The sequence below is a fragment of the Nannobrachium achirus genome (genome assembly GCF_963921795.1).
Source record: "Nannobrachium achirus genome assembly, chromosome: 11".
Taxonomy (NCBI): domain Eukaryota; kingdom Metazoa; phylum Chordata; class Actinopteri; order Myctophiformes; family Myctophidae; genus Nannobrachium; species Nannobrachium achirus.
The window spans coordinates 55828206-55853922 of NC_137820.1; the positions used below are offsets into that span (position 1 = coordinate 55828206).

At 40.5% G+C, this 25717-nt stretch overlaps 1 protein-coding gene across 1 annotated transcript in view; it reads left to right on the forward strand.

Annotated features, from left to right (window-relative positions):
• LOC308294473 (uncharacterized protein) overlaps positions 1-25717 on the forward strand; it is a gene marked incomplete at its 3' end in the record, with an annotated part of 255977 nt that overhangs the window by 202467 nt on the left and 27793 nt on the right. The window contains exons 2-6 of the mRNA XM_080737207.1: positions 17456-17533; positions 18050-18307; positions 18846-19121; positions 21945-22156; positions 24747-24855. Of these exons, the coding sequence (XP_080593333.1) occupies positions 17479-17533; positions 18050-18307; positions 18846-19121; positions 21945-22156; positions 24747-24855 (910 nt within the window). The 5' untranslated portion in view covers positions 17456-17478. The remainder of the gene's footprint in view (positions 1-17455; positions 17534-18049; positions 18308-18845; positions 19122-21944; positions 22157-24746; positions 24856-25717) is intronic.

Below are 25717 nucleotides of genomic sequence, written 5' to 3' on the forward strand. Positions count from 1 at the left end.
AGGCCAATGTGAGAAGGTTGGTATCTGTTCCTTGACCTATTGGGAATGTGCTTGCAAGATTTCACGCACATCCCAGGCTGTGTTCATGATTTGAGGTGTTTTTGGCTTTGGACACTTTATCGCTGCTTGCAGCTATATTTATTATTATTATTTTATAATTTTTTTGTGTGCACTTCATAGGCATGTTAGATAAAGGTCCTTAGATTGCGTGTAGAATGTTTCATGCAAATTGCAAAAAAAAATCCTAGAATAAAAACGGGTTTAAGCGTTTTACAAACTGCTCAAAATTATATAGCGCCCCCCTTTGGCCATTTGGGGTAAGATTGGTTTCAGTGATATTTGAACTAACCCTCTACACTATTTTGTCATGAAAATGTGACTTTGCATGTATGTTTTAGAGGCAGAAGAATAATTTGCATAAAAATGCAATATTGTTTGAATTATTTAAAAAAGCATGTTTCAATGTTAAAGAAATCCGATCTGACAGATCTTTAGATATCGGTCCAAAGTTCACGTAAAAAAAGTTTTGTGCACGTGACGCGAAAATTCCAGAATAAAAGCGGGTTTACGCGTTTTACAAACTGCTCAAAATGGCGGAGAATCTTAGGGCGGAGCTTACTTAACAACGACACAGATGTCTTCCGCTTGAGTCAAAGCACGCGTGTAACAAGTTGCATGTCTTCAAACGAAACGAGTCATGACTTATGCCCGTTTGAAGTTTGAATTTTCAGACGCTTCGTATAGCGCCCCCCTTTGGCCGATTGGAATAAAATTGGTTTCAGTGATACTTTGACTAACCCTCCACATCTTTGCCAAATGCCATGAACTTGTAACTTTGCATGTATGATTTAGAGGCCGAAGAATAATTTGCATAAAACCGCAATATTGATTGAATTATTAAAAAATTATATTTCACTTTAAAAAAAATCTGGTTGATCAATCTGACCGTATTGGTCCAAAGTTCATGTGAAAAAAGTTTTGTGCACTTGACGCGAAAATCCCAGGAGGAGATAGATTTTTACTGTTTTTCATATAATTCCGAATTGTGGGAGACCTAAAGGTCAGAGGTCAAAAGTTAGAGGGTAAAAGTTGTTCCGCATGAGGAGACGCATACGTGTATACAGGTTTCATGGCTGTAACTAAAACACAGCATGAGCTATACCTGTTCAAAGTTCGCACTTTCGAAGGCTTCCTACAGCGCCACCATTTGGCTGATTGCTATAAAAAATAATAGCGCACTTCGCCACTGTAAACTGAACACATTGATGTTTTTATTTTCATTTTCTCACTAAGTATGTAGGAGTAGAAAGGAACCGAAGTTCCCGTCTACTGTCTGACTGACTGATAGATAAATAATGACAATATCTAAAGTGTGCTCGCCTTATAGGCGAGCCCACAACTAGAAAAATATTGTTCCTTCGAAACAATTGTGGGCTCGCTTCAAGCCAGAAAACAATGGCTATAAAAGCACAAAATGTCAAGATCGCAGGCAGTGCTCTCTTTGACGTTATACTGACGTCAAAGATTGGTCCATTTTGTTCCAAAAATGTGTTGTGCAAAAGTTGACCCGCTGGTGGCGCTATAACAGGCCAATGTGAGAAGGTTGGTATCTGTTCCTTGACCTATTGGGAATGTGCTTGCAAGATTTCACGCACATCCCAGGCTGTGTTCATGATTTGAGGTGTTTTTGGCTTTGGACACTTTATCGCTGCTTGCAGCTATATTTATTATTATTATTTTATAATTTTTTTGTGTGCACTTCATAGGCATGTTAGATAAAGGTCCTTAGATTGCGTGTAGAATGTTTCATGCAAATTGCAAAAAAAATCCTAGAATAAAAACGGGTTTAAGCGTTTTACAAACTGCTCAAAATTATATAGCGCCCCCCTTTGGCCATTTGGGGTAAGATTGGTTTCAGTGATATTTGAACTAACCCTCTACACTATTTTGTCATGAAAATGTGACTTTGCTTGTATGTTTTAGAGGCAGAAGAATAATTTGCATAAAAATGCAATATTGTTTGAATTATTTAAAAAAGCATGTTTCAATGTTAAAGAAATCCGATCTGACAGATCTTTAGATATCGGTCCAAAGTTCACGTAAAAAAAGTTTTGTGCACGTGACGCGAAAATTCCAGAATAAAAGCGGGTTTACGCGTTTTACAAACTGCTCAAAGTGGCGGAAAATCGAAGGGCGGAGCTTACTTAACAACGACACAGATGTCTTCCGCTTGAGTCAAAGCACGCGTGTAACAAGTTGCATGTCTTCAAACGAAACGAGTCATGACTTATGCCCGTTTGAAGTTTGAATTTTCAGACGCTTCGTATAGCGCCCCCCTTTGGCCGATTGGAATAAAATTGGTTTCAGTGATACTTTGACTAACCCTCCACATCTTTGCCAAATGCCATGAACGTGTAACTTTGCATGTATGATTTAGAGGCGAAGAATAATTTGCATAAAACCGCAATATTGATAGAATTATTAAAAAATGATATTTCACTTTAAAAGAAATCCACCGAGATAAATCTGACCGTATTGGTCCAAAGTTCATGTGAAAAAAGTTTTGTGCGCGTAACGAAAAAAACCCAGGAGGAGATAGATTTTTACTGTTTTTCATATTATTCCAAATTGTGGGAGACCTAAAGGTCAGAGGTCAAAAGTTAGAGGGTAAAAGTTGTTCGGCATGAGGAGACGCATAAGTGTATACAGGTTTCATGGCTGTATGTATAACACAGCATGAGCTATACCTGTTCAAAGTTCGCACTTTCGAAGGCTTCCTGCAGCGCCACCATTTGGCCGATTGCTGTAAAAAGTAATAGCACGCGTCGCCACAGTAAGCTGAACACATTGATGTTTTTATTTTCATTTTCTCACTAAGTATGTAGGAGTAGAAAGGAACCGAAAATCCCGTCTACTTACTAGATAAATAAATAATGACAATATCTAAAGTGTGCTCGCCAGGTACTGGCGAGCCCACAACTAGAAAAATATTGTTCCTTCGAAACAATTGTGGGCTCGCTTCAAGCCAGAAAACAATGGCTATAAAAGCACAAAATGTCAAGATCGCAGGCAGTGCTCTCTTTGACGTTACTGACGTCAAAGATTGGTCCATTTTGTTCCAAAAATGTGTTATGCAAAAGTTGACCCGCTGGTGGCGCTATAACAGGCCAATGTGAGAAGGTTGGTATCTGTTCCTTGACCTATTGGGAATGTGATTTCACGCACTTCCCAGGCTGTGTTCATGATTTGAGGTGTTTTTGGCTTTGGACACTTTATCGCTGCTTGCAGCTATATTTATTATTATTATTTTATAATTTTTTTGTGTGCACTTCATAGGCATGTTAGATAAAGGTCCTTAGATTGCGTGTAGAATGTTTCATGCAAATTGCAAAAAAAAATCTTAGAATAAAAACGGGTTTAAGCGTTTTACAAACTGCTCAAAATTATATAGCGCCCCCTTTTGGCCATTTGGGGTAAGATTGGTTTCAGTGATATTTGAACTAACCCTCTACACTATTTTGTCATGAAAATGTGACTTTGCATGTATGTTTTAGAGGCAGAAGAATATTTTGCATAAAACTGCAATATTCATTGAATTTATTTAAAAAAGCATGTTTCAATTTTAAAGAAATCCGATCCGACAGATCTTTAGATATCGGTCCAAAGTTCACGTAAAAAAAGTTTTGTGCACGTGGAGCGAAAATTCCAGAATAAAAGCGGGTTTACGCGTTTTACAAACTGCTCAATATGGCGGAAAATCGAAGGGCGGAGCTTACTTAACAACGACACAGATGTCTTCCGCTCGAGTCAAAGCACGCGTGTAACAAGTTGCATGTCTTCAAACAAAACGAGTCATGACTTATGCCCGTTTGAAGTTTGAATTTTCAAACGCTTCGTATAGCGCCCCCCTTTGGCCGATTGGAATAAAATTGGTTTCAGTGATACTTTGACTAACCCTCCACATCTTTGCCAAATGCCATGAACGTGTAACTTTGCATGTATGATTTAGAGGCCGAAGAATAATTTGCATAAAACCGCAATATTGATTGAATTATTAAAAAATTATATTTCACTTTAAAAAAAATCTGGTTGATCAATCTGACCGTATTGGTCCAAAGTTCATGTGAAAAAGGTTTTGTGCACTTGACGCGAAAATCCCAGGAGGAGATAGATTTTTACTGTTTTTCATATAATTCCGAATTGTGGGAGACCTAAAGGTCAGAGGTCAAAAGTTAGAGGGTAAAAGTTGTTCGGCATGAGGAGACGCATACGTGTATACGGGTTTCATGGCTGTACCTCAAACACAGCATGAGCTATACCTGTTCAAAGTTCGCACTTTCGAAGGCTTCCTACAGCGCCACCATTTGGCCGATTGCTGTAAAAAGTAATAGCACACGTCGCCACAGTAAGCTGAACACATTGATGTTTTTATTTTCATTTTCTCACTAAGTAAGTAGGAGTTGAAAGAGGACAAAGTATTGAGGAGAACTTGATATGCTCTGGTTGATAGATAAACTAGAAAAATATTGTTCCTTCGAAACAATTGTGGGCTCGCTTCAAGCCAGAAAACAATGGCCATAAAAGTACAAAATGTCAAGATCGCTGGCAGTGCTCTCTTTGACGTTACTGACGTCAAAGATTGGTCCATTTTGTTCCAAAAATGTGTTGTGCAAAAGTTGACCCGCTGGTGGCGCTATAACAATGTAAGAAGGGTGGTATCTGTTCCTTGACCTATTGGGAATGTGCTTGCAAGATTTCACGCACATTGCAGGCTGTGTTCATGATTTGAGGTGTTTTTGGCTTTGGCCACTTTATCGCTGCTTGCAGCTATATTCATTTTTTTGGTGTGTGTGTGCACTTCATAGGCATATTAGATAAAGGTCCTTAGATTGTGTGTAGAATGTTTCATGCAAATTGCAAAAAAAAAATCCTAACGGGTTTAAGCGTTTGACAAACTGCTCAAAATGATATAGCGCTCCTTTGGCCAATTGGGGTAAGATTGGTTTTAGTGATATTTGGACTAACACTACATCTTTGCCAAATGCCATGAACATGTTACTTTGCATGTATGATTTAGAGGCAGAAGAATAATTTGCATAAAACTGCAATATTCATTGAATTTATTTAAAAAAGCAGAATAAAAGCGGGTTTACGCGTTTTACAAAGTGCTCAAAATGGCGGAAAATCGAAGGGCGGAGCTTACTTAACAACGACACAGATGTCTTCCGCTTGAATTTATTTAAAAAAGCATGTTTCAATTTTAAAGAAATCCGATCTGACAGATCTTTAGATATCGGTCCAAAGTTCACGTAAAAAAAGTTTTGTGCACGTGGAGCGAAAGTTCCAGAATAAAAGCGGGTTTACGCGTTTTACAAACTGCTCAAAATTGCGGAAAATCGAAGGGCGGAGCTTACTTAACAACGACACAGATGTCTTCCGCTTGAGTCAAAGCACGCGTGTAACAAGTTGCATGTCTTCAAACGAAACGAGTCATGACTTATGCCCGTTTGAAGTTTGAATTTTCAAACGCTTTGTATAGCGCCCCCCTTTGGCCGATTGGAATAAAATTGGTTTCAGTGATACTTTGACTAACCCTCCACATCTTTGCCAATTGCCATGAACGTGTAACTTTGCATGTATGATTTAGAGGCCGAAGAATAATTTGCATAAAACCGCAACATATATTGAATTATTAAAAAATTATATTTCACTTTAAAAAAAATCTGGTTGATCAATCTGACCGTATTGGTCCAAAGTTCATGTGAAAAAAGTTTTGTGCGCGTAACGCAAAAATCCCAGGAGGAGATAGATTTTTACTGTTTTTTATATAATTCAAAATTCTGGGGGATCTAAAGGTCAGAGGTCAAAAGTCAGAGCGTAAAAGTTGTTCGGCATGAGGAGACGCATACGTGTATACAGGTTTCATGACTGTACGTATAACAGAGCATGAGCTCTATCTGTTCAAAGTTCTTACTTTCGAAGGCTTCCTACAGCGCCACCATTTGGCCGATTGCTGTAAAAAATAATAGCACACTTCGCCACTGTAAGCTGAACACATTGATGTTTTTATTTTCATTTTCTGTCTAAGTATGTAGGAGTAGAAAGGAACCGAAGTTTTGAGGAGAACTTGATATGACGGTTAGATATTGTCACTAGAAAAATATTGTTCCTTCGAAACAATTGTGGGCTCGCTTCAAGCCAGAAAACAATGGCTATAAAAGCACAAAATGTCAAGATCGCAGGCAGTGCTCTCTTTGACGTTACTGACGTCAAAGATTGGTCCATTTTGTTCCAAAAATGTGTTATGCAAAAGTTGACCCGCTGGTGGCGCTATAACAGGCCAATGTGAGAAGGTTGGTATCTGTTCCTTGACCTATTGGGAATGTGATTTCACGCACTTCCCAGGCTGTGTTCATGATTTGAGGTGTTTTTGGCTTTGGACACTTTATCGCTGCTTGCAGCTATATTTATTATTATTATTTTATAATTTTTTTGTGTGCACTTCATAGGCATGTTAGATAAAGGTCCTTAGATTGCGTGTAGAATGTTTCATGCAAATTGCAAAAAAAAATCTTAGAATAAAAACGGGTTTAAGCGTTTTACAAACTGCTCAAAATTATATAGCGCCCCCTTTTGGCCATTTGGGGTAAGATTGGTTTCAGTGATATTTGAACTAACCCTCTACACTATTTTGTCATGAAAATGTGACTTTGCATGTATGTTTTAGAGGCAGAAGAATATTTTGCATAAAACTGCAATATTCATTGAATTTATTTAAAAAAGCATGTTTCAATTTTAAAGAAATCCGATCCGACAGATCTTTAGATATCGGTCCAAAGTTCACGTAAAAAAAGTTTTGTGCACGTGGAGCGAAAATTCCAGAATAAAAGCGGGTTTACGCGTTTTACAAACTGCTCAATATGGCGGAAAATCGAAGGGCGGAGCTTACTTAACAACGACACAGATGTCTTCCGCTCGAGTCAAAGCACGCGTGTAATAAGTTGCATGTCTTCAAACAAAACGAGTCATGACTTATGCCCGTTTGAAGTTTGAATTTTCAAACGCTTCGTATAGCGCCCCCCTTTGGCCGATTGGAATAAAATTGGTTTCAGTGATACTTTGACTAACCCTCCACATCTTTGCCAAATGCCATGAACGTGTAACTTTGCATGTATGATTTAGAGGCCGAAGAATAATTTGCATAAAACCGCAATATTGATTGAATTATTAAAAAATTATATTTCACTTTAAAAAAAATCTGGTTGATCAATCTGACCGTATTGGTCCAAAGTTCATGTGAAAAAGGTTTTGTGCACTTGACGCGAAAATCCCAGGAGGAGATAGATTTTTACTGTTTTTCATATAATTCCGAATTGTGGGAGACCTAAAGGTCAGAGGTCAAAAGTTAGAGGGTAAAAGTTGTTCGGCATGAGGAGACGCATACGTGTATACGGGTTTCATGGCTGTACCTCAAACACAGCATGAGCTATACCTGTTCAAAGTTCGCACTTTCGAAGGCTTCCTACAGCGCCACCATTTGGCCGATTGCTGTAAAAAGTAATAGCACACGTCGCCACAGTAAGCTGAACACATTGATGTTTTTATTTTCATTTTCTCACTAAGTAAGTAGGAGTTGAAAGCGGACAAAGTATTGAGGAGAACTTGATATGCTCTGGTTGATAGATAAACTAGAAAAATATTGTTCCTTCGAAACAATTGTGGGCTCGCTTCAAGCCAGAAAACAATGGCCATAAAAGTACAAAATGTCAAGATCGCTGGCAGTGCTCTCTTTGACGTTACTGACGTCAAAGATTGGTCCATTTTGTTCCAAAAATGTGTTGTGCAAAAGTTGACCCGCTGGTGGCGCTATAACAATGTAAGAAGGGTGGTATCTGTTCCTTGACCTATTGGGAATGTGCTTGCAAGATTTCACGCACATTGCAGGCTGTGTTCATGATTTGAGGTGTTTTTGGCTTTGGCCACTTTATCGCTGCTTGCAGCTATATTCATTTTTTTGGTGTGTGTGTGCACTTCATAGGCATATTAGATAAAGGTCCTTAGATTGTGTGTAGAATGTTTCATGCAAATTGCAAAAAAAAAATCCTAACGGGTTTAAGCGTTTGACAAACTGCTCAAAATGATATAGCGCTCCTTTGGCCAATTGGGGTAAGATTGGTTTTAGTGATATTTGGACTAACACTACATCTTTGCCAAATGCCATGAACATGTTACTTTGCATGTATGATTTAGAGGCAGAAGAATAATTTGCATAAAACTGCAATATTCATTGAATTTATTTAAAAAAGCAGAATAAAAGCGGGTTTACGCGTTTTACAAAGTGCTCAAAATGGCGGAAAATCGAAGGGCGGAGCTTACTTAACAACGACACAGATGTCTTCCGCTTGAGTCAAAGCACGCGTGTAACAAGTTGCATGTCTTCAAACGAAACGAGTCATGACTTATGCCCGTTTGAAGTTTGAATTTTCAAACGCTTCGTATAGCGCCCCCCTTTGGCCGATTGGAATAAAATTGGTTTCAGTGATACTTTGACTAACCCTCCACATCTTTGCCAAATGCCATGAACGTGTAACTTTGCATGTATGATTTAGAGGCCGAAGAATAATTTGCATAAAACCGCAATATTGATTGAATTATTAAAAAATTATATTTCACTTTAAAAGAAATCCGCCGAGACTAGTTTGACCGTATTGGTCCAAAGTTCATGTGAAAAAAGTTTCATGCGCGTAACGCAAAAATCCCAGGAGGAGATAGATTTTTACTGTTTTTCATATAATTCCAAATTGTGGGAGATCTAAAGCTCAGAGGTCAAAAGTCAGAGCGTAAAAGTTGTTCGGCATGAGGAGACGCATGAGGAGACGCATACGTGTATACAGGTTTCATGGCTGTACCTAAAACACAGCATGAGCTATACCTGTTCAAAGTTCGCACTTTCGAAGGCTTCCTACAGCGCCACCATTTGGCCGATTGCTATAGAAAATAATAGCACACTTCGCCACTGTAAACTGAACACATTGATGTTTTTATTTTCATTTTCTCACTAAGTATGTAGGAGTAGAAAGGAACCGAAGTTTTTTGATACTTGCACTGACTGCCTGCCTAGTATAGAAATAATGACAATATCTAAAGTGTGCTCGCCTTATAGGCGAGCCCACAACTAGAAAAATATTGTTCCTTCGAAACAATTGTGGGCTCGCTTCAAGCCGGAAAACAATGGCTATAAAAGCACAAAATGTCAAGATCGCAGGCAGTGCTCTCTTTGACGTTACTGACGTCAAAGATTGGTCCATTTTGTTCCAAAAATGTGTTGTGCAAAAGTTGACCCGCTGGTGGCGCTACAACAGGCCAATGTGAGAAGGTTGGTATCTGTTCCTTGACCTATTGGGAATGTGCTTGCAAGATTTCACGCACATCCCAGGCTGTGTTCATGATTTGAGGTGTTTTTGGCTTTGGCCACTTTATCGCTGCTTGCAGCTATATTTATTATTATTATTTTATAATTGTTTTGTGTGCACTTCATAGGCATGTTAGATAAAGGTCCTTAGATTGCGTGTAGAATGTTTCATGCAAATTGCAAAAAAAATCCTAGAATAAAAACGGGTTTAAGCGTTTTACAAACTGCTCAAAATTATATAGCGCCCCCCTTTGGCCATTTGGGGTAAGATTGGTTTCAGTGATATTTGAACTAACCCTCTACACTATTTTGTCATGAAAATGTGACTTTGCATGTATGTTTTAGAGGCAGAAGAATAATTTGCATAAAAATGCAATATTGTTTGAATTATTTAAAAAAGCATGTTTCAATGTTAAAGAAATCCGATCTGACAGATCTTTAGATATCGGTCCAAAGTTCACGTAAAAAAAGTTTTGTGCACGTGACGCGAAAATTCCAGAATAAAAGCGGGTTTACGCGTTTTACAAACTGCTCAAAATGGCGGAAAATTGAAGGGCGGAGCTTACTTAACAACGACACATATGTCTTCCGCTTGAGTCAAAGCACGCGTGTAACAAGTTGCATGTCTTCAAACGAAACGAGTCATGACTTATGCCCGTTTGAAGTTTGAATTTTCAGACGCTTCGTATAGCGCCCCCCTTTGGCCGATTGGAATAAAATTGGTTTCAGTGATACTTTGACTAACCCTCCACATCTTTGCCAAATGCCATGAACGTGTAACTTTGCATGTATGATTTAGAGGCCGAAGAATAATTTGCATAAAACCGCAATATTGATTAAATTATTAAAAAATTATATTTCACTTTAAAAAAAATCTGGTTGATCAATCTGACCGTATTGGTCCAAAGTTCATGTGAAAAAAGTTTCGTGCGCGTAACGAAAAAAAACCCAGGAGGAGATCGATTTTTACTGTTTTTCATATAATTCCGAATTGTGGGAGACCTAAAGGTCAGAGGTCAAAAGTCAGAGGCTAAAAGTTGTTCGGCATGAGGAGACGCATACGTGTATACAGGTTTCATGCCTGTACCTCAAACACAGCATGAGCTATACCTGTTCAAAGTTCGCACTTTCGAAGGCTTCCTACAGCGCCACCATTTGGCCGATTGCGATAGAAAATAATAGCGCACTTCGCCACTGTAAACTGAACACATTGATGTTTTTATTTTCATTTTCTCACTAAGTATGTAGGAGTAGAAAGGAACCGAAGTTCCCGTCTACTGTCTGACTGACTGACTGACTGACTGATAGATAAATAATGACAATATCTAAAGTGTGCTCGCCTTATAGGCGAGCCCACAACTAGAAAAATATTGTTCCTTCGAAACAATTGTGGGCTCGCTTCAAGCCAGAAAACAATGGCTATAAAAGTACAAAATGTCAAGATCGCAGGCAGTGCTCTCTTTGACGTTACTGACGTCAAAGATTGGTCCATTTTGTTCCAAAAATGTGTTGTGCAAAAGTTGACCCGCTGGTGGCGCTATAACAGGCCAATGTGAGAAGGTTGGTATCTGTTCCTTGACCTATTGGGAATGTGCTTGCAAGATTTCACGCACATCCCAGGCTGTGTTCATGATTTGAGGTGTTTTTGGCTTTGGACACTTTATCGCTGCTTGCAGCTATATTTATTATTATTATTTTATAATTTTTTTGTGTGCACTTCATAGGCATGTTAGATAAAGGTCCTTAGATTGTGTGTAGAATGTTTCATGCAAATTGCAAAAAAAATCCTAGAATAAAAACGGGTTTAAGCGTTTTACAAACTGCTCAAAATTATATAGCGCCCCCCTTTGGCCATTTGGGGTAAGATTGGTTTCAGTGATATTTGAACTAACCCTCTACACTATTTTGTCATGAAAATGTGACTTTGCTTGTATGTTTTAGAGGCAGACGAATAATTTGCATAAAAATGCAATATTGTTTGAATTATTTAAAAAAGCATGTTTCAATGTTAAAGAAATCCGATCTGACAGATCTTTAGATATCGGTCCAAAGTTCACGTAAAAAAAGTTTTGTGCACGTGACGCGAAAATTCCAGAATAAAAGCGGTTTACGCGTTTTACAAACTGCTCAAAGTGGCGGAAAATCGAAGGGCGGAGCTTACTTAACAACGACACAGATGTCTTCCGCTTGAGTCAAAGCACGCGTGTAACAAGTTGCATGTCTTCAAACGAAACGAGTCATGACTTATGCCCGTTTGAAGTTTGAATTTTCAGACGCTTCGTATAGCGCCCCCCTTTGGCCGATTGGAATAAAATTGGTTTCAGTGATACCTTGACTAACCCTCTACATCTTTGCCAAATGCCATGAACGTGTAACTTTGCATGTATGATTTAGAGGCCGAAGAATAATTTGCATAAAACTGCAATATTTATTGAATTATTAAAAAATTATATTTCACTTTAAAAGAAATCCGCCGAGATTAGTTTGACCGTATTGGTCCAAAGTTCATGTGAAAAAAGTTTTGTGCGCGTATCGAAAAAAACCCAGGAGGAGATAGATTTTTACTGTTTTTCATATAATTCCGAATTGTGGGAGATCTAAAGGTCAGAGGTCAAAAGTCAGAGGCTAAAAGTTGTTCGGCATGAGGAGACGCATACGTGTATACAGGTTTCATGCCTGTACCTCAAACACAGCATGAGCTATACCTGTTCAAAGTTCGCACTTTCGAAGGCTTCGTGCAGCGCCACCATTTGGCCGATTGCTATAAAAAATAATAGCGCACTTCGCCACTGTAAACTGAACACATTGATGTTTTTATTTTCATTTTCTCACTAAGTATGTAGGAGTAGAAAGGAACCGAAGTTCCCGTCTACTGTCTGACTGACTGACTGACTGATAGATAAATAATGACAATATCTAAAGTGTGCTCGCCTTATAGGCGAGCCCACAATAATGACAATATCTAAAGTGTGCTCGCCTTATAGGCGAGCCCACAACAAATAAATAACTAGAAAAATATTGTTCCTTCGAAACAATTGTGGGCTCGCTTCAAGCCAGAAAACAATGGCTATAAAAGCACAAAATGTCAAGATCGCAGGCAGTGCTCTCTTTGACGTTACTGACGTCAAAGATTGGTCCATTTTGTTCCAAAAATGTGTTGTGCAAAAGTTGACCCGCTGGTGGCGCTATAACAGGCCAATGTGAGAAGGTTGGTATCTGTTCCTTGACCTATTGGGAATGTGCTTGCAAGATTTCACGCACATCCCAGGCTGTGTTCATGATTTGAGGTGTTTTTGGCTTTGGACACTTTATCGCTGCTTGCAGCTATATTCATTATTATTATTTTTTTGTGTGTGTGCACTTCATAGGCATATTAGATAAAGGTCCTTAGATTGTGTGTAGAATGTTTCATGCAAATTGCAAAAAAAAATCCTAACGGGTTTAAGCGTTTCACAAACTGCTCAAAATGATATAGCGCCCCCCTTTGGCCAATTGGGGTAAGATTGGTTTTAGTGATATTTGGACTAACACTCTACATCTTTGCCAAATGCCATGAACATGTTACTTTGCATGTATGATTTAGAGGCAGAAGAATAATTTGCATAAAACTGCAATATACATTGAATTTATTTTAAAAAGCATGTTTAAATTTTAAAGAAATCCGATCCGACAGATCTTTAGATATCGGTAATAAACCACACTAATAAACTAGAAAAATATTGTTCCTTCGAAACAATTGTGGGCTCGCTTCAAGCCAGAAAACAATGGCTATAAAAGCACAAAATGTCAAGATCGCAGGCAGTGCTCTCTTTTTGTTCCAAAAATGTGTTGTGCAAAAGTTGAGCCGCTGGTGGCGCTATAACAGGCCAATGTGAGAAGGTTGGTATCTGTTCCTTGACCTATTGGGAATGTGCTTGCAAGATTTCACGCACATCCCAGGCTGTGTTCATGATTTGAGGTGTTTTTGGCTTTGGCCACTTTATCGCTGCTTGCAGCTATATTTATTATTATTATTTTATAATTTTTTTGTGTGCACTTCATAGGCATGTTAGATAAAGGTCCTTAGATTGCGTGTAGAATGTTTCATGCAAATTGCAAAAAAAATCCTAGAATAAAAACGGGTTTAAGCGTTTTACAAACTGCTCAAAATTATATAGTGCCCCCCTTTGGCCATTTGGGGTAAGATTGGTTTCAGTGATATTTGAACTAACCCTCTACACTATTTTGTCATGAAAATGTGACTTTGCATGTATGTTTTAGAGGCAGAAGAATAATTTGTATAAAAATGCAATATTGTTTGAATTATTTAAAAAAGCATGTTTCAATGTTAAAGAAATCCGATCTGACAGATCTTTAGATATCGGTCCAAAGTTCACGTAAAAAAAGTTTTGTGCACGTGGAACGAAAATTCCAGAATAAAAGCGGGTTTACGCGTTTTACAAACTGCTCAAAATGGCGGAAAATCGAAGGGCGGAGCTTACTTAAAAACGACACAGATGTCTTCCGCTTGAGTCAAAGCACGCGTGTAACAAGTTGCATGTCTTCAAACGAAACGAGTCATGACTTATGCCCGTTTGAAGTTTGAATTTTCAAACGCTTCGTATAGCGCCCCCCTTTGGCCGATTGGAATAAAATTGGTTTCAGTGATACTTTGACTAACCCTCCACATCTTTGCCAAATGCCATGAACGTGTAACTTTGCATGTATGATTTAGAGGCCGAAGAATAATTTGCATAAAACCGCAATATTGATTGAATTATTAAAAAATTATATTTCACTTTAAAAAAAATCTGGTTGATCAATCTGACCGTATTGGTCCAAAGTTCATGTGAAAAATGTTTTGTGCACTTGACGCGAAAATCCCAGGAGGAGATAGATTTTTACTGTTTTTCATATAATTCCGAATTGTGGGAGACCTAAAGGTCAGAGGTCAAAAGTTAGAGGGTAAAAGTTGTTCGGCATGAGGAGACGCATAAGTGTATACAGGTTTCATGGCTGTACCTCAAACAAGTGCAATTGGAAGTGGACATTTAGCTATTATGTTATATTGACATTGTGTGGCCAAAATGCAAATGGTTGAATATCTTAGCATGTATTATACTATGTTCATAAATATACAGACATTTTGACAGCACCGTGGCTGTTAGCTGAAATTATTAGGGTTTCCTGCAGGAAAAAGTCTTGACCAGGGGGGGAGCTCATGGCGCACGCGCAAACCGCGTGCGCCGACATTTTTTGATAATTAATTAATTAATTCAAGTAATTAATTCACTTAATTTGCATTATTAATTCTTAATTTTGCCCTATAAAAAAACACATACATGTGCCCATGATGACAGAAAACACAACTAAATTAATTCCCTTATTTTAGACTAATTCTTATTTTTGCCCTCAACATAAAAGGAGAGGTTGACTCTTGTCTCTTGGCCAGGGGGGACAGATTTTAGGCCCCCCTGGCCTATAAAGTGCTGCAGGAAACCCTGACAGAAAGAGAGAGAGTGAGAGAGCGATCGATCCACTCCCAGCCATGTGTGCATATTTATAATATGCATAAAGTTCAAGTTCAAATAGGCTGCCACCTACATGTATATTCGTTTGTCCCCGAGGGGCGATTTGGTTGCAGCAACAGGCCTACATATTAATTACTACATATTGGAAACGCCACCTTAATTGTCTTCTTGGCTTGCGATCATAAATAGCCTACGAATAACGAAACCACCAGCAAAATATCCTATATCCTTCATCAGATAAATTAAGGGGACTGGGGTAAAGGGATATAAGAAATTGTCCATTTTAGAAGTATTTAAGCCTTTTTGTTCGTTTAATGCACTTGTACATGGAGCGATTGGAGCCTATTAGGCTATCTTATATAGGCCTATGGGCCGTCAGGCGCGCAAATATGGATTGTTTATGTGATGATGATAATGATATATACCGTAGGCCTAATGCAACAGCGCGACAGACAGACAGCGTCGTGCACAACTGTGCGCCTTGTCAGTAGCTATACTGTAGGCCTATATTCATGTCCATCAGTCTTGGGCCGACGATATCATTTGATAACAAGACAGAGTCCAGACCCCAGCCAAACTGCGAAAAATTGCCGATCTACAAGCTCACAATGAGGTGTGTCTACAGACTACACAACATGCATGCTTGCGAGTTTGCAGATCTGGTGAGCTACCCAAAGGCATACTATTGATTAGATTTGATTAAATAAGCATGTCACAGTGACCCATTGTAATTTGGCAACTTTCTTGAGCCTATTTATTGTTGAATCAAGTAGGCGTATAGACTATATTTATTGCTCCTATATGATTAAAAATTAAGCCAGCAATATAGCCTACATTACAGCTACGTGATTTCATCTGTTCTGTAGGATATTATTCAATCATTAATGGGGAATGACGTCGTTGCTGTCCGTGGTCCTGGAGGCAGGCTGGCCCAGGTGCCCACTGAACGGCGGGGGGACAGGCGGTGGTCCGCGGGGCCCGGGGACCCCCGGGCTGCCTGGGTGTCGGCGCCAGGGCTGTATTAACCATTGGGCCGGTGGGGCCGTTGCCAGGGGCCCTTGGCTCTCAGGGGCACTTGGGAGAACTGGGCCGCGTGGTCATTGACAATTTACAAAAATTTAATGTATACATTAATTACAAATCTAATGTGTGGGCCCCTCCTCTGTAGTCTACAGGTGCTTTCTTGGCCCACAGATGATAATCATGGCTTAAAATACGAGCTGGGTAGTGTGCATTGGGAGGGAGGGGGGTTATGATGGAGGGTCGGGGGCCCTAAAAAATGATTGGCCAGGGGCCCTCGCAGGGGTTAATCCGTCCATGACTCGGCGCCGCCTCGGTTCAGTGTATATAAATGTTTTAATTGTCCCTCCATCAAACCATCAAGCTTGAAGTACAGAAATAATACTAGCCCGTTACAAGATTGCGTTGAGAGAGAGAGAGAGAGAGAGAGAGAGAGAAAGAGAAAGAGAAAGAGAGAGAGAGAGAGAAAGAGAGAGAGAGAGAGAGAGAAAGAAAGAGAGAGAGATGGGGGACAGGGGTTGACACTAAGGTCTCAGAGGCACTTGCCCATCGGGCAAGTGCAGGTCATGTTCTACTTGCCCGAAGGTAATGCCCACTTGCCCGAAAAGTATATCGTCCATTATAAAATGATAGGTACGATTTTAATTACCGCTCAATTCAACACTTATTTCTTCACTTTCTGGGGCTGTGTGATAAAATGTCATACCTCAATACCTCCTAATCCAAATACCAAATACTTTAGCTATGATTGAATATGTCTATGGTTTCACACTTGTTATTTTATATTTTTAAATGTAGCAACAGTAAAAACAGCACATCATAGGTAAATAGTGCTCTTATTTTACATTCCACAGACCAGAAGACACAGCGCACTGGCCACTTTCAGGTGTTTAGACAGATATCTCGTGTTGTGTTTATAGACATTTGTGTCCCCTCTCAAATGAGCACTTGCCCTGTCGGGCAACCTGAAAGCCAACTTCACCTGCCCTGACGTTTTATTTACCTGCCGGGGGCAGGTGGGCAAGCCTTAGTGTCAATGCCTGCGGGAGATGCGCACATAAACTCATTCCTTTTTTTTTTTTCTTCCACCCCTATGAACTGCCGCTAAACGCACAGTTGAATCGTTCGCTTAGAAGCAGCGGCCGTGCGTAGAAGGGCTTTCCTAGGGTCGGAGTGGTGATGTCTATAGCAAAACGGGGACACCCTGCCTTTCCGACAGGTTTATTCGAAATGGCGGTATTTCTGAACCGAGACGTTATAGGGTCGTAAAGGCGATGTGCATAGAAAAGAGGGAGCACCCCGCCATTTCGACCCATAGAAGTCAATGGTCGGAGTGGCAGGGTGTCGGAAAGGCAGGGTGTAACCGTAACCCCCGTCATTGCTAGCTCATGTACGGTAGAGAGAACATTCTCTTCCCCTCGCGTACTGTGTACAAAATGCAGATTCTTTAGTGTGCAACAGTTGTTTTCATCACAGTAGTAATAATGTCAATGATGTTCCACCTCTCTTCCAGGTCTGCAATAAAGAGACAGGGACATGTTTCTTCTGGTCTTCATCACCCTGGTCTTCCTGCCTTACACCAGCGCAGATGGTAAGCTGCTCTTCACAGCTCTTATTTATTCCAGCCTGGCCACAATGGTGACCTTTCGTGTCTCTCGGACGAGAGGGATTTGGATATTTTGACTTTTTGGCAGATTCTAGCTTTGGTCCTTACACTACACTACAGATACACTTGTACTGCAGACTGCAGAGGCATCAGCTCAGCTACTGTCTGCTACTATATATATGAAATTACATTGGGTACCTGCCATCAAGGAAGGGGGGCATCAAGTACATGTCTAAAGCATTTTTTGCATCATCATAGATTAGTTTCTTGTCAGTGTTGCATTCTCTCGCTCTCTCTCTGGAGCTGACAGGATGCACTTTAACACAGCTATGTGCATACAATATTCTGCATGTGGTCTTGTTTTTTCCCTACACTAAACATTTAGATAACTTTTACTTTACTTATACTGTATAATATTCGTTCCAGATATGATCAGCCATGTGTGAGATCAAAGTGTTTTAAATATACAATTGTGTGTTTATGTTGTTTGTCTCCTTTTAGATAAGGGAGGTGCAGGGAGCTACGACTGCATATGTGACGGGGCGACTTGCGGCGGCGTGGAACGGTGCTCCGGCCAGCAGTGCTTCTCTGCCCTCGCCATCCTGAACGGCACACAGGTTCAGCAGAAAGGCTGCATTGTGGGTAACGGAGGAGAGGACTCGGTGAGCTGCGGAGGCCCCCCAGCCCCTGAGCTGGTGGTTGAGTGCTGCCATGGCGACCTGTGTAACATAAACATCACTGTGCAGCCACTAGGAAGAGGTGAGCTGTTCATCGGACAGTCAATACCACATGCTAGCATTACGAAAACATGTTTTTCAAAATGATGTATCCATGTAGGGCAGGGCTTGACATTAACTTTTTGAGGCACTTGTCCTATGGACAAGTGTACATTTCCCATTCACTTGTCCAGGCACAAAAGTCACTTGTCCGGATAAAAATTCGACATTTCAGACTCAGAGAGAACAGGACAAGCCTTAATGTCAAGCCCTGATGTAGAGGAAAAGAACATCCTGGGGGAATAAGCTGGGGGAAGAGTTACTTTCCCATGTCCTTTTAAATCCTTTGAAAACTAGCGTTGTTGACTGAGCTTTCAATCATGTTATTGCCACTATTGCAAATCCCAATCGGGGAATGGACCTCTTCATATTGTCGTATGAGCCTTTAGGCTGAGCCTCACTTCAATAATACTTTAATCTTCTGTGTTTTTTCCATCTCAGTAAATGCCATTCAATTTGTTGGGATGATAATGATGTTGCTCTAATGGATTTCATCATATCTGTCTGATTCTTTTCATCAGATGTGGAAGTGTCATCCGGCAGACCGGTCCTCAGAGACCAGGAGTGCGTGTGCGAGGGGCTGGCGTGTGAGCAGGGCGACCGCTGCCTCGGTCAGCAGTGTTTCTCCTCTGTGACCATGACGGACGGGGCTGCCGTCCACCAGAAGGGCTGCCTCAGGGATGACGAGGAAGGCAGAGGCACATGTGCCACTCCACGCTCATCGGCCCATGTTGTGAAGTGTTGCCAGGGCCACCTATGTAACATGAACGTCACTGTGCAAGCAGGCACTGGGAAAGGTGATTTGTTCGATAGTTTTCTTGGATGTCATTTCACACAGACCTTTTCCAGTGTCACCTGTGTAACTTGAACAGCACGGTGGAGCTGCCAGTCCAAGGTACTGCACTACCCAGAATGCATTACATGCACCATCTGTCCTTTTTTCCATGACATTTGTGAAACACTGCTCCATTATGCCTGGTGTGGGCATCAGCCTAGTACATCCTTTTTTAGATTTCGCCTCCATTCCAATTAGGAATGCCAATGAGGGTTAGTTCTGCCTGTGTTTTAAGTCCAAAGGGATGCACATTCCATCCTCTCCGCTAAGGAGGACAACAAGCCAACAATCCCTCGGCCGTGTCCATCCTCGCCAGCTCGCATTAGACTGTCTTTTGGGTATGTACGGTTGCAATCCCAGGGGAACCACAGAGGAAACAGAAAAAATGGAAAGGACAGTAGGGGAAATGGGAACAGAGAGGGAGGCTGTGAATATATTGTTTAGTCATGGTCCACTCACCCTGTCCCCTCTGTGGCTGTCACGGCTGGCTGACATAAGACCAGAGGGTGAAGTCCTTGGGGAATGGAGAGACAAGAGACAGGCCACCATATGTAAAGTCTTTGTCACCCTCCCACCCTCACCTCTCCCACCAGTTAACAAACAAACAAACAAACAGATGGCCCGGCTCAAAAGGCCCAGGATATCGCATTAGAATATATTTAATAGGTGAATGCAATCTTACTTCCTTGTGTAAATTTTTGGAGCAGACCTGCATCAAACAGTATTAGGAAACAGTATCTTGTTTCAAGGTTCTTGGAACACCATTATTGTTTGCGGTTTCTGCCATGGGGACAGAAGTATCCCATAAATGAGTATTTTACCATAAATTGTTAATCATAAAAGATTCTACTTAAAACTCTATGCTATCACTCCATCAGTGTCCATCACTCACTGTGTTGTATTATTTGACTAAGTAAGTACACCCATCAGACATTCCAAGTGAAGTGGCAACAACAGAAGTTATCTGTAAATGCAATTTGACCCACATCTGCTAACAGATGTGCGACTCAAATGCATCCCCTCTGGCCTAGATGTGTTTGGTTCAAGACTAGCTAGCTCCCAGAGTGTGTTCGCCAGGTCTATGTATGAGGGAGAAAGAGTTCAGTATATGCTGGGAGAAAAGGGGGAGCGTTGACTGTGCTGGAGGCTGTACAGTCTTTCCCCTGGAATGTTTGGAGTGTGTGTGCGGTTGTCACTTCCCGAGGCTGGGCTCCGCTGCCTGTGTGTGTGTGTGTGTGTGTGTGTGTGTGTGTGTGTGTGTGTGTGTGTGTGTGTGTGTGTGTGTGTGTGTGTGTGCGCGCGTGCTGTTCTCCTCAGAACTTGTGTGAGTGCAATTTTGTGCGTGTTTGGCCTGTGTGTTCTAATAGACCTCCACCCTTCCGTGGTTTTGACCGTCTGCTGTTATGACCATATTGCTGCAGGGCTGTGTGCTGCTGGTCTGAGTGAGTGTGTGTGTGTGGTCCTGTCAGGAGAGGAGGAGGTTGGAGGGGAGGGGGGGGGGGGGGGGGGGGGTGTTCGCTTCAGCATCCATAATTATCATCACCTGTCTTCATGACTCAGACCAGGCCAGGAGGCTGTGGTTGACCTCAGGCACTGACTCACCTGACTAGTGTGACGTGGTCTGTGTGACACAGCATCCATCCACATCCAAAACACTGCTACACACCTGTGTGTGTGTGTGTGTGTGTGTGTGTGTGTGTGTGTGTGTGTGTGTGTGTGTGTGTGTGTGTGTGTGTGTGTGTGTGTGTGGCCATGGGATAGTCTTGAACTTTATTTTTATTTAACCACTAAAGCTGTACTAAATTAAATGTCAAAACTAGCCTATCTACAAGCAGCATCATTGTGAGTCTGTATTTTTTAAACATTGGACATAATGACATGCCCAAAATAGATTGAAAATGGCAAAAGTCAACATTTGGTGATATGATTGGTCTGGCTCTAGTTAGGTCCATTGATGTCCCAAGGTCAAGGTTAACGCACAGGAGATGATACCTTTGTACAAACTCTGTTTGACTGTTTTGAAATCCTGTCTTAAAACAAGTCTTTATTAACATAGTATGAATGTTTGTGTTCTCCTTTTTCTTAAGGTCTTATTGATTTTATTATACTATTGTCCTTTTAAATTGGTCTTTTTTGTCTCCTCCAGGCCGAAGGCTTGGGGAGACTATGTTTTGCTCCCTGTCTGTGTGTCTGTGCGTGCGTGCATCCGTCCGTCCGTGCGTGCGTGCGTCCGTCTGTTACCAGCTAATCTCCGGCACTGTTGGCCCAGTACCTGACAAACTGTGGACACACACTCCCTGGATGCCAATTCAGAACCTCTGCCCCACATTTTTCACATGGGCCTGTTCTAGTGCCACCATGGGGCCGATTTTTGCAAAACACATTCTTGGATAGTACTCCTACAGATTTTGTCCAGAAATCACGCAAATCGGTAGACCGTATCTCTACAGTCATGTGATCGACATGGATCTGTCTCATTTTCCGTATTCCATTTTTGGCTAAGATTGGCTTCCGAAGTTTGCAGGATTGGTCTGTTTTGAACTAAATTCCTCAAATCACAAACACAGTATCTCGTCATGTGATCAAGACGGATCAGACACACACAGACGAATGGACAGACTGGAGCAAAAACATACCGGTAGTCTCTGGCCTAGCGGACACAACAACATAAAATACATGATTTTGACGTGTTGGTGATCTAATCCTAATGTAACTCTGTCTTGAGATGGCGGACTTGATGAAGTGTGAACACTTTACTCAACAAAGGTGTCTCTTCTCCCCACAGCAGATGAGCTGCCCAGCTACAGCGTGAAAACCCTGGCCATTGTCTTCATGACTCCTATCATCGTCCTCATCGTGCTGTCCGCCATCGCTGACGCTATCCTGGTCTTCAGACGCAATCACCACAACCAGATGGAGAGGTTGACGGCGCGGGACGCTGAATACGGAACCATTGATGGCCTCATAGCCTCCAACGTGGGAGAGAGCACCCTGGCAGTGAGTAGGGCTGACTGTTCTTGCTCTGCGGATTATCCGTGCGAATAATTAAATATGTTTTGTATGTGCAAATTCTGGGCCCTGGGTACAAGGATTCACTGCGGGCCTGCCATGAATGATCTTCATTTAGACTGGCAACACATTATTTTGTGCTTTAAAATAGCAGATATACAAGCTCACTGCGAGCTTGTAGATCTGCATTTTTTTTTGTATTTGAATATTTCAAATCCTTCTAAGGTTTTTAAAAAAACCCATGTTTCTATGTCAGTGGTGCTCAAAGGTTTTCATGTGAAGGATCCCAAAATGATATGTATTTGGCCACGGATCCCCATCTAAAAATGTATTTGGCCACGGATCCCCATCTAAAAATATTTAGTTCTAGGGACACCCCAGAAGCAAAATTTAAGTTACAAATGTTCGCTTAAAAATATACATGTATTCATAGATTTGCACACATTTTCACGACTTTTCAAAAAATAGCTAAAGCATAAAATAATTAAGGTCCCTCCACCTTGGGCCCTAGTAACTCAGTCCCCCCCCCCCCCCTTGTGACGCCCCTGTGTGTGATCTTTGTTAGCAAACAAAGGCAATATCAACATGATTATGTGTCGGTATACTGCAAGTCTTCTTCTGCAGTTCAACCCCAACATGTCTTCTTACTGGTCCAGTGGTTGGGTGGAGTCCTGTGGTTAGCGTTGAGCCTGAACGACAACCAAGCACAGCCATTGGCTGACGCACTATATAATCAAGTTGAGCATAAACAACGTGCAATCTGGTGCGTGCCCTCAAAAATGTATGTTTGCGTCACTCCACAGTCTGTTTCATGATCCTTTAAATCATGGAATAATAAATACATGTCGAAAAGATTTCCTTGTTCCCCATGAATTTTGAGAGCCATTGTTTGTACTGCAGCGTATAAACATTTGTGATTCCCATGCTGCTTTGTGCTTGTACGGCCACAAAGAGTCTCTGGGGACATACTGTACTCTTCTACTGAAGTATCAATTTCTCTACACCTTATTCCAGCCTTAGCAACTGAAATCCCAGACAATCCAATTCATCTTTAATGACTAAACATAAAGGCATGGTGGACAATGTTTATAGTGGCACATATAATACAAGCTTAAGTGGTTAATCAGACTAATACATTTAGTTGATTATATATATATATTTTTTTGTGTGATTCATATATAAGAAAAAAGAAAGAAAAACATTATTACAATTATTATTACTTATTTAATTTTTTCGGCCATAGTGTGAGGGGTTGATGATCTTGGATCCATTTCAAGCTATTTTCAAAATCTGTTACTGTAATCCAGATTACACACTTTAAAATGTAACATAGGACGTTACAAGTTACATGTTACGTAACGGCGTTACATGTAATCCGTTACTTAACAACCCTGCCTGTAGTATAACAGGTAATATATAAACGTACAATAATATTACACTATTAAACTGCGGTCGCCACCGCTACAGCTTGTTGTGTATGAAGCCTGTGTTATACTGTACTTCGTCATACGACGGTGTTGCACGCGAGCAAAGTCGGAAAACTTGTGACGCAGGTCGTAGTACAGTAAACTGAAACATACTTTGACCATGATTGGGCTTTAGAGTAAATATCCATCTCTAAAGCTATCTCTAAATGAGTATGAATGAATGAATTAGGAGGACTATATGTATTGTCAAAAACATTAAAGGTGAACAAGTTATTTATCACCTGTGAATATATTAACATTAATGGTTTGTTAACAATGAGTAGCCTGTATCCTCTATGAATGAATATACAGACTAGACGGTATGTGATCTATACACAATGTAGGCCTATATATCAATTAATGAATGCACTAGAAACCTACATGAGTTGAATACTTTCAACTTCATGCAAATCATGCACAGAAAGGTGGTTTTATTTAGGCTGCTCAATTAACAATGTTTAACAAAGACACAGGTAAATATTTAAAGGTAAATAGCCTACCTGACAATGTAAAGCTATTTTGCTATTTGAATAACATGATTATGTTGATGTATGTTCATTCATTAAGTCACTGGTGAGACTGTTTTGCTAGTCTATTGTTAACTAACTCTGAGCAAGTGCAGTTAGTATATTTTATTAAAGATTTGTCAACAATATTGCCAAAGCAACATTACTGTATTGCCTGGTAATACTAGCCTACTTTTTCTCCAGACCAAATGGCATTTTTATTTAAAAGGTTGTTCTAACATCTTGCCTCCTCCTATTAGTGTAAGTCAAGACATGCAATGTGCTACATTTCTGGTGTGAAATTTTGTTAACATAACTGTAAAGGTCCCACCCAAAAAGGTGCATGGAACCCCCCAAAATATACGCTGTTTTGTGCGGGAAAACAACAATAATTGCACCGCGGGCGCTGCGCGGGCACGATCTGGTCTTACCATTTCCTCAGATATTCAACTTCGTCAGAAACACTCACAGGGCTAGCTGCAGATGCGGAAACTAGATTTTTTTGTTTTGATTGTTAATTGGCCTTGTGGGCACAGTCAACAGCTAGAGCAGATTGTCATTTATCAGGTTGATCACTAATACAACTAATCTTCTGCTCATTATTAGATGGACAGTACAGTAATGTACAGTAATGAGCCTCCACAGCAAGACAGCTCTCCACCAGAAAAGAAACGGGCTGTGGATCCAACAACTTCATTTAAGACCAAAGTTGCAGGTAACTATGCCTAAAGTGCAGTTATTAGTCTCTTACAAGATGTTATGGTCTGGTTAAGAATGGGTATTCCATTATTACTATTACTATTCTATTACTTAATCCGAATACACACAATATTGTCATGACATGTTTTGGCACTAGACCATTATATAGAAATTCTTTATTAGGAATAAACCATTGAGATGAACCATCTCGTTTTCAAGGACATCCTCAAGTTACAGATACGTACAGTATCTGTGTAGAACAAACAAAACTAAACAAATAAACAAAACAAACAAGTGAAACAAAACCAAACAGCACTAAACATAACAGGACAAATCAAACAACCTCAACAATGGGGGACACAAATACAAACATACAACATACAACAGAGCACATATAAGAATCATTGCGTCAAAGGATCTGTTATACTGTTAATGAAAGCATGAGCAGGTAGTCTCAAAGTAAGAGGACAGCGCTGTTTTAAATAGATGAAAGGAAGATATTGATCGGATATGAACAGGAAGGTTGTTCCAATCGGAAGGAACTTTAAAACTAAAGGATTTTTTACCAACTGATTTAGTTATATTAGATGGAATTGTAAAATAAGTCTGTGCGCAGTGTCTAAGATGATGATTACCATTGCACAAACTATGTTGATGAAACAGAACTTGATGTACTATAACTGTACTATAATTAAGTTAAACAAAACAGGAAGATGCAGGACTGCATTGTCAGGAATCAGACTTCATACTTTATTGTAGATCTCATCACAGAAGAGAGAGAAAGAGACTTCCGTCTCCCTCCAGATCTTCGCCCATCCGCCCCCAAACACCCATGTCCCACACACATTTATACATAGCCAGGAGATGTACAGAAAGGT